The sequence below is a fragment of the Littorina saxatilis genome, linkage group LG6, assembly GCF_037325665.1.
Source record: "Littorina saxatilis isolate snail1 linkage group LG6, US_GU_Lsax_2.0, whole genome shotgun sequence".
Lineage (NCBI taxonomy): Eukaryota > Metazoa > Mollusca > Gastropoda > Littorinimorpha > Littorinidae > Littorina > Littorina saxatilis.
In genome coordinates, this window is record NC_090250.1 from 41,089,839 (window position 1) to 41,100,131 (window position 10,293).

General features: G+C 47.1%; 1 protein-coding gene across 1 annotated transcript; it reads left to right on the plus strand.

Moving 5' to 3' along the window:
- Positions 1-1,507: 1,507 nt before the first annotated feature.
- Positions 1,508-5,869, plus strand: LOC138968021 (uncharacterized). The gene has a single exon (XM_070340581.1). The coding sequence runs from the start codon at positions 1,508-1,510 to the stop codon at positions 5,867-5,869; it is 4,362 nt and encodes a 1,453-aa protein (XP_070196682.1).
- Positions 5,870-10,293: the final 4,424 nt, after the last annotated feature.

Sequence of the window (10,293 nt, forward strand, 5' to 3'; positions counted from 1 at the left end):
GTGATTGAAACTTTGTAGGATTATTCTTTACATCAAAGTATTTACATCTGTAGCCTTTTACGAACGTTATCAGAAAAACAAGGGAGATAACTAGCCTTTTCTGTTCGGCAACACACAACTTAACGTTGGGCTTTTCTCGGAAACTATAAAAGTGACCGGGCTCAAATTTTATGTGAACGTGACTCATTGTGTTGTGAATAGCAATTTCTTCCTGTCCATCTGATGCCTCATATAATATTTAGAACTGCGAAAGTGACTCGATCGAGCGTTTGCTCTTCTTGTCTTGCCGAGGAGCGATGGAGATGATCCGCCAGCCCAGTCAAGCTAAGCCATTCTACTGTTGAGGGCTGCTATGGACTCGCTTCGCATGGAACTCGTGCTACAGCTGAGGGCTGCTATGGACTCACTTCGCCAGGAACTCATTCTGCGCTCGTGACGTCATTCGTCTTCGGGGCATCTACACCCAGGATCTCGCTTCACTTCAAGTCACTGTCAGACCTGCTGGACGGTAACTCTTCCGCTAAATCCGTCCCCTAAAAATAACTCATGCAGGAAGTGTAATTTCAGTGTATGATGGAGTGATAGCAAGAGGGTGTGTTTGCGAGGTAGAGATTTGATGTGAGTGAATGAGAGTAATTAGAGTGTAAACGTTAATTATCTTTGGCAAGGGATTGGGGTTATTTGATGTGTAAATGTGAGTTTTGAGTGTTTTGTTTTGTTCAAGAAACGTATAAACTTCATTTATTGTGTTTTGTACCTTTTTACAGTTTGAGAGAAAGAAAATTCTGTGAGTTTGTGGATGACAGACTGCGCATATGTGTGTGTGCATATGTGGGTGTGACAAATGGGGGCTCGTCCGGGATTATGATTGGGATAGCTAGCTAGAAGTAGTGGGTCTATCCTAACTTTTCATCGTCACCTCAGATTTTTCTGTTTGCCTTCTGTTTTTCTGATATTGTTTTGTCTTGTTTTGTCATGTCTTTGTGATACCTGTTTATTGAATATCATTCGTGTGATAGCACTAGAGTTCATTACTTTTGTCACTACCGTCGTAACAGTGACAGAAGTCGGTGTTTTCCGCGCATAGTACTGCTATTCATTTTGCGAAAGAAAACGTTCATTTGTAAAGCTTGTTTTCCTTGTTCGGTATTTATTGGTGTTCTAGCTCATTTCATTCAGAAGTACCATAAATACTTTTTCCTTTTTATTTCACTGTTTACTGAAGATAAAGATAAATATGTCCGCAAGGAAAACTCGAAACGCGGCCCTGTCTAGTTTTTCTACGCCTGACCCGACTTTGTCTCTTTCCGGCCATGAGTTATGTACTCCGCCTACTCATAGCGAAGTATTTTCTGAATCAGCTGGAAACTCGGTTAGTCTTAGTGCCGAGCATGAGCAGATTGCCGCTAGGGGCAAAGCGTTGGGTGTCCGTTCCGGTAGTGCACTTGCCAGATTTGTGCAAGAAGAATTGGACCGTCTGCGCCATCAACAGCAGCACCAACAACGAATGGGATTGGAGGCTCAGCTGCTAAAAGCTCAACTGGAAGAGGCAAGAAGGAAACAGGAGAGAGAAAGAAGAAAACAGGAGAGAGAAGAGGAAGAGGCAAGAAGGAAACAGGAGAGAGAAGAGGAAGAGGCTCGACTGAGACAGGAAGAGGCAAGAAGGAAACAGGAGAGAGAAGAGGAAGAGGCAAGAAGGAAACAGGAGAGAGAAGAGGAAGAGGCTCGACTGAGACAAGAAGAGACAAGAAGAAGACAGGAGAGAGATGAGGAAGAATATACCCGACGTCAACGTTTGGCTGAGTTGGAGGAGGAGAGGATTCGGACACAGATAGCAAGGGCCCAGCGTGAAGAAACTGCTCATGTTCCCCATATCCGTCCAATAGAACCTGTCCGTCTAAAGATCGATCCTTTTGATACCACCAAAGAAGATTTGGATACTTTTCTAGGGCGATTTGAGAGAGCGGCATCCCTGAGTGGGTGGAACAGGGAACGAGACTGGGGAGCTAGGCTGGGGACACTTCTTAAAGGTTTTTCCTCAGAGGTTTACCTAGAATTGCCTGATGAGGACGCGCTAAAGTACGACAAAGTGGTGGAGACGCTACGTGGGGCTTTTCGTTGGACTGCAGACTCTTACCGCTCCAAGTTTCGTCAGGCTGTGAAAAGGGATGAAGAAACATTTCAGCAGCATGCTACTCGGCTCCGGATTTGGTTTGAGCGGTGGAGAAAGGCAGCCAAGAAGGAGGAGACATACGAAGGAGTTCGAGATCTCATACTGATGGAGCACCTTCTCGACAGAGTATCTGGAGAACTTGCCGACTTCATCAGACAGAATGACCCCAGTACCCTTTCTGAAGCTGCTGAACTAGCTGAGAGATTTGCATCGTCGAAACGGGCCAGGAAAAATCCAGTTACGGTCTTTGGTAAAGCATCGGGTCACCAGAAAGGACCAAGTAGCCCGAAGAAGGATGCAACTCCAGCAAAACCTGCTGGCTCAAAGCCATCTGGATTCAAGGGAAAATGTTTTAACTGCGGTCAGGAAGGTCACTCTAGAAGACACTGTCCTCGTCTAACTTCGGTGAAAACTGTTGTCACTCTAGGAACAGTCACCTCAGGAACTGAACTGCCTGCTCTCTGTGATCCTTGCAGCCAACTGACCTACTCTCCTAGATGTACAGTGAAAGTCAATGGTTCTTCAGTATCTGCCCTGAGGGATACTGGAGCTGACGGGCTAGTGGTGGATTCGTCTCTTGTGCGAGATAACAAGCGCAGCATTGGACGACAAACCATCCGACTTGCAGCCGGCAACGTCGAACGAGAGTGCCCAACTGTTGTAATTGACTTTGAATCGCCTTTCTTTTCAGGAAAGGCAATTGCTATTGTGGTGGAGGATCTTGCTCATCCTGTATTGATTGGAAATGCCATCCCGTTGCCTGATGGACAAACTCTTGAAGTTCCGGTGTACAGGGGGAAGGCATATCCTGTGAAGACATCTGTTGTCACCAGAGCACAGCATGCTCGAGAACAACAAGGACCCAAAACTCTTAAAATGAAGGACTCCGGACTGGGAGGTGTCACCCGAGATGAACTCATTCAGCTACAAGAGAACGACTCTACATTGGCACGCATTCGAGAGCTAGCGGCGGTTAGTAATCCTGCTCCCTCCGGGAAACATGGCCAAGTGAAGTTTTCCTGGAAGAAAGGAGTTCTGCAAAGGGAGTTCTCATCAGGTGAAGATGTGTACCATCAGATAGTTGTACCAGAAGCCTTGAGACCTGGAATCCTTAAGCTGTCGCATGATGTACCAATGGCTGGCCATCTTGGTTCGAGGAGGACTCGAGATCGAGTGTGGAACTCTTTCTACTGGCCGGGAATGGGCGGTGACATCCGTCGATATGTACAATCCTGCGACGTTTGCCAGCGAGCTCTACCCAAGGGGAAAATTCCAAAAGCACCACTTGGAAAGATGCCTCTGCTGGATGAACCTTTCCGGAGAATCGCTGTTGACATTGTGGGGCCTTTGACCATCTCCGAAAGAAAGAACCGCTACATTCTGGTTGCTGTAGACTATGCCACCCGGTACCCAGAAGCGACCCCTTTACCCAGCATCGAAGCAGAGCGTGTGGCTGAAGCACTCTGGCAGATGTATACTCGGGTTGGAGTTCCCAAAGAAGTACTGACCGACAGGGGTTCTCAGTTTGTCAGCAATCTCATGAAGCAAGTGAATCAGTTTCTTGCCCTGAAAGGACTCACCACGACACCATATCATGCTCAATGTAATGGTCTAGTAGAAAGATTCGATGGGACACTGAAGACAATGCTGAAGAAGCTCTGCATGGAGAAACCCAAAGATTGGGATCGTTTTGTTCCTGCCCTCCTTTTCGCCTACCGAGAGGTACCACAGGAAAGTTTAGGGTTTTCCCCTTTTGAACTTTTGTACGGGAGAACTGTGAGAGGACCTCTTTCCCTTCTCAAGGAGATATGGACCAAAGACACCCCTGCAGAAGTTAGGACTACTGCTGAGTATGTCGTGGATCTGCGTCAGCGTTTGGAAGACACTTTGAAAATCGCACAGCAGAACCTGGACAACTCCTCCCGGCGCTACGCCAGAGCTTTTGATCGTCGTGCAGTGACACGAAACTTCAAGATTGGAAGTAGAGTTCTGCTTCTCCTACCCCTGAAGAAGAACAAGTTAGAAATGGCTTGGGAAGGACCCTACGAGGTTGTAGGAAAAGTTGGAGAATGCGACTATCGTCTGCGTGTAGGCACCAAAGAAAAGTTGTACCACGCCAATCTGATCAAGGAATACGTTGAGAGGGGGTCCAGACCTACCACATCAAGAACGGATCAAGATGTCGTCACTACATGTGCCGTGGTGATCGATGAATCAGGAGCCACCTCAGAGGAAGACGTGACATACCCACGAGACATCCCTCTACCTGCACTTCAGTCCAAAGAAGGTCCGAGTGATGTTCAGTGCAACCCGGCTTTGACTGACAGTCAGCGTGACGATGTGAATCGTTTCAAGGGTCGTTTCGTCAAAGCGCTCACGGATTTGCCTGGTTCTACCAAGCTTGAGGAATTTTCTGTCAGCCTACTGACTTCAAAGCCTGTTTTTGTCCGTCCTCGACCTGTGCCATACTCCCAAACTGAAACTGTGAAGAAGGAAGTGGAGGCCATGCTGAAAATGGGTGTCATAGAACCTGCGTCCTCACCTTACAACGCTCCAGTGGTCCTCGTGAAGAAAAGGGACGGGACGATTCGGTTCTGTATCGATTATCGTCAGCTAAACAGGGTCACTGAGTTTGATGGAGAACCACTCCCTGACATCGATCAACTCTTCAGCTGTCTTGGGCGTGCCAAGTACTTCACCAAGATAGATTTGTCGAAGGGGTATTGGCAGATACCAGTCATTACTGAAGACAGACCGAAGCTTGCGTTCATCGTTCCTCAGGGACAATTCCAATGGACCATGATGCCGTTTGGTCTTCAGAATGCTGTCGCAGTTTTCAGCCGCATGATGAGGAAGCTTCTCAACCCTCTGCAAAGAAGTGATGTCCACAACTTTATGGACGACATCCTCATCGGCACTGAAGACTGGGGGACTCATCTTGAGGCCCTGGAGGCCGTTTTTCGTCGTCTGGAAGAAGAAGGTCTCACGGCTCGACCTACGAAGTGCTTCGTAGGATTCCCTGAACTGGACTACCTGGGTCATCGAGTTGGCCATGGCCTGATGTGGCCAGAGGCAGCCAAGTTGGAGAAGATTCAAGCTTCAAGACGTCCTGAAACCAAGAAAGAAGTCCGCGCTTTTCTTGGCCTGGTTGGTTTCTATCGACGCTATGTAGCCAACTTTGCTGCCATTGCTCTGGCCCTTACCAACTTGACACGGAAGAACTGCTCAAACAAGGTTCAGTGGACCGAGGTTTGTGAGGAATCTTTCAACACTCTCAGGGAGATTCTCAGCAAACCGCCTGTTATCTGCTTGCCTGACTTGTCCCAGCCATTTGTACTGCAGACCGATGCCTCTGACGTTGGTCTCGGAGCTGTTCTGCTGCAAGAGAGGGATGGGGAGTTGAAACCTGTGTCATTTGCAAGCCGCAAGCTGAACTCTGCAGAGAAAAACTACGCCACTGTTGAAAAGGAGTGTTTGGCCGTGGTGTGGGCTGTCAAGAAGTTTGAGGTGTACCTGTATGGCCAAGAGTTTGAACTTCAGACTGATCATCAGTCTTTGCAACACTTGCAGAGAGCAAAAACCTCAAACGGTCGTCTGATGCGATGGGCATTGTTGCTTCAGCCATTCTCTTTCCGGATTCGTGCGATCCGAGGACGTGAAAACGCGGGAGCGGATTATTACAGCCGCGTTGTGTGAAGTTTTGTAACTTAACTGTTAGTTCAGTCTAACAAGGGGGGTGTGTCACAAGCAGCTGTAATTTCTTTCGTGCAATCATTGCAAGCGCCTGTTCTTTGTGCTGTCGTTTACCTGCCAGGTGAGACAGCTAGCATTCGTAGTTTTCGTGCGGCACGGTTTTCTCTAAATTCTGGTGTATCGGGTGTATCTCAGGTGCGCTGTAGTGAGCTGTAAATTCAGTTGTGTGTCAGTTTTATTCATTCTTGCCGTAGCCGTTTACAGGGCTAGTAGTCTGCGTTCCAGACTGGAATCCGTTCTTCATTTGAACGTTACTTTTGCTTTCATAGAGCAAAAGGGAGCTGTCTTCATTTGACAGGGGAATTTCGTGTATGCTTTCATGCAACCAGGATGTGGTTGCGGTTTTCTTGCCGAGGAGTGATGGAGATGATCCGCCAGCCCAGTCAAGCTAAGCCATTCTACTGTTGAGGGCTGCTATGGACTCGCTTCGCATGGAACTCGTTCTACAGCTGAGGGCTGCTATGGACTCACTTCGCCAGGAACTCATTCTGCGCTCGTGACGTCATTCGTCTTCGGGACATCTACACCCAGGATCTCGCTTCACTTCAAGTCACTGTCAGACCTGCTGGACGGTAACTCTTCCGCTAAATCCGTCCCCTAAAAATAACTCATGCAGGAAGTGTAATTTCAGTGTATGATGGAGTGATAGCAAGAGGGTGTGTTTGCGAGGTAGAGATTTGATGTGAGTGAATGAGAGTAATTAGAGTGTAAACGTTAATTATCTTTGGCAAGGGATTGGGGTTATTTGATGTGTAAATGTGAGTTTTGAGTGTTTTGTTTTGTTCAAGAAACGTATAAACTTCATTTATTGTGTTTTGTACCTTTTTACAGTTTGAGAGAAAGAAAATTCTGTGAGTTTGTGGATGACAGACTGCGCATATTTGTTTGTTTGTTTGTTTAACGCCCAGCCGACCACCGAAGGGCCATATCAGGGCGGTGCTGCTTTGACATATAACGTGCGCCACACACAAGACAGAAGTCGCAGCACAGGCTTCATGTCTCACCCAGTCACATTATTCTGACACCGGACCAACCAGTCCTAGCACTAACCCCATAATGCCAGACGCCAGGCGGAGCAGCCACTAGATTGCCAATTTTAAAGTCTTAGGTATGACCCGGCCGGGGTTCGAACCCACGACCTCCCGATAACGGGGCGGACGCCTTACCACTAGGCCAACCGTGCCGGTTGACTGCGCATATGTGTGTGTGCATATGTGTGTGTGACACAAGGAATAAGATGAAATTGTTTTTAAAACGATTTCGGAAATTTTAATCATAACTGTTATATTTTTAATTTTCAGAGCTTGTTTTTAATCCGAATATAACATATTTATATGTTTTTGGAATCAGAACATGATAAAGAATAAAATAAAAGTAATTTTGGATCATTTTATAAAAAAATAATTTTAATTCTTTCTTTCTTTCTTTCTTTATTTGGTGTTTAACGTCGTTTTCAACCATTCAAGGTTATATCGCGACGGGGAAAGGGGGGAGATGGGATAGGGGAAAGGGGGGAGATGGGATAGAGCCACTTGTTAATTGTTTCTTGTTCACAAAAGCACTAATCAAAAAATTGCTCCAGGGGCTTGCAACGTAGTACAATATATGACCTTACTGGGAGAATGCAAGTTTCCAGTACAAAGGACTTAACATTTCTTACATACTGCTTGACTAAAATCTTTACAAACATTGACTATATTCTATACAAGAAACACTTAACAAGGGTAAAAGGAGAAACAGAACCGTTAGTCGCCTCTTACGACATGCTGGGTAGCATCGGGTAAATTCTTTCTCGTCCCAACCAATATGGGACTCCCCCTAACCCGCGGGGGGTATAAGTTTAATTACAATTTTCAGATTTTTAATGACCAAAGTCATTAATTAATTTTCAAGCCTCCATGCTGAAATGCAATACCAAAATCTGGCCTTCGTCGAAGATTGCTGGGCCAAAATTTCAATAAATTTGATTGAAACATGAAGGTGTGACAGTGCCGCCTCAACTTTTACAAAAAGCCGGATATGACGTCATAAAAGACATTTATCGAAAAAATGTTTGTCTGGGGATATCTTACCCAGGAACTCTCATGTACAATTTCATAAAGATCGGTCCAGTAGTTTACTCTGAATCGCTCTACACACACGCACACACACACACACACACGCACATACACCACGACCCTCGTTTCGATTCCCCCTCGATGTTAAAATATTTAGTCAAAACTTGACTAAATATAAAAACCCAGAGAAAGGAGCAACAAACAAAAACATACACACAAAACATAATTATTCCGAATGTCAGTCAGTCTGTCTGCGTACGTGCGTGTCAGTGCTTAAGTGCGTGCGTACGTGTTTGTGCCAGTATGTGTGTGTGTGTTTGTGTTGCTGGCGTGCTAGGGTGCGTGCCAGTGCATGCATGTGTACGTGCGTGTGCGAGTGTGCATGTGAACGCAATTGTCTACAGAGTGTACTGGCCTGCTATGTGAGGCCCTTCCGATGAGAGGACACCTCCCAATAATTAAAGGACATTCTCTACTTCCTATGTCAATTATCTGGACCAAAATATATACTGTTCAAAAAAAGAAACGCATAGTTGCTACTTGCCAAATTTGTTTTATTTTTCGAAAAAATTAACAGAAAATCCAATATTTAGATTATTTGTTTGAAATTTGGTATGGACACAGTTGAATGCACACACAGTTCATTTGCATCTTCAAATCAATCAGTCAATCAATACGATTGGGTGCCGAGGCTGTCAAGTCAGTAGGGGGTGTGACTGCCTTGAGCAGCAACAACTGCCCGGCACCTTCTGGGCATGGACTGGATCAGATGCCGGATATCTTGCTGTGGGATGGTGTCCCACTCCTCCTGAAGTGCCTGCAATAGATCGCGGTGATTTGCCGGCGCTTCTTCTCGCCTGCGCACACGTCTGTCCAATTCATCCCAGAGGTGTTCTATCGGGTTCATGTCTGGCGACATGGATGGCCAGGGAAGCACCTGGACATGGTGGTCGGTGAGGAACTGGGTGGTGAGTCGTGCTGTGTGCGGGCGAGCGTTGTCCTGCTGGAATATGGCATCCTGGTCAGCCAGAAGAGGAAGGGCGTGTGGGCGCAGAATTTCCTCCACGTATCGCTGGGCAGTTATGCGCCCTTGGACGTGCACCAGGGTGCTCCTTCCAGCGGTATTGATCGCCCCCCACACCATGACGCCTCCACTACCATGAACGGGTGCCTCATCCACACAGTTGGGCGCGTAACGTTCGTTTACTCTCCGGTAGACCCTCCTCCGACCATCATGTCGCTGGAGCAGGAAGTAGGACTCGTCGCTGAACCACACGTGTCTCCAGTGATTCCAGACGGTCCAGCGAAGGTGCTGGTTGCCCCACTGCACTCGGTTCTGGCGATGGCGGCGGGTGAGGACAGCTCCTCTGTGAGGTCTGCGAGCTCTCAAACCAGCTTCATGCAGGCGGTTCCGCACGGTCTGGTCCGATAATCGGTGTGGCCCGGGGAGAGCCTGGACAGAAGATGAGGCCGATAGGAAACGATTCCGGAGGTGGCGGAGCCGTATGAAGCGGTCGTGAGCAGCAGTTGTCGCCCTTGGTCTTCCCGCTCGTGGCAAGTCAGCAACGGAGCCAGTGGCTTGAAACCTGACCCACAGTCTACTGATGGTGCTCTGGGACACGTGGAAGTGCCTGGCGATTGCACTTTGACTTTGGCCTGCTTGTAAACGACCCAATACAATTTGGCGGTCTTCTCTGCTCAATCGGGCCATCTTTCGTCGCTGAATTGTCGTCTGATTTCTTTGTGGCGAACAATCCGCTTTTATGGGTTTTGGAAGACATGGTGAGAGCTCAATATTCCCCGAGTTTCACGATATTACACTGAAGCATGACGAGTGGTCATGCCAAATGAGCAATTTTGACATTGTAGCCACTGATAACGCATGCGTCACGTGCAGAGCTCACTTGTGGCAAAGGACGAAAGGTCGACGACCAGATAAACATTTTCTGCAGTTTGGTGGATATCCTTGTAGCCATATAACTAAATTAACCAAATATTACAAGCTATGCGTTTCTTTTTTTGAACAGTATATATACCTATCATGACAGACCACCTGCAATGTAGGAACACTTTTAGCAGATCCCAAGTTGTGTCCCTGCATCACCGCTACGGCTGTATGTCTGTGTACCTCCTATGCTTTATGGACAAAGTCTAATTTTCATGGCGCATACTTTTGAAGTTTAGGCGAGACTCGTCAATGCTTTACAGCTTGTCTCAAAATCGGCACACCATGTCCGAAACTGAGAATACGACATTTGCTGGACACCCGTACTCTATATGTAGGCTACCATTTGCGCGTGAGCGTGTGTA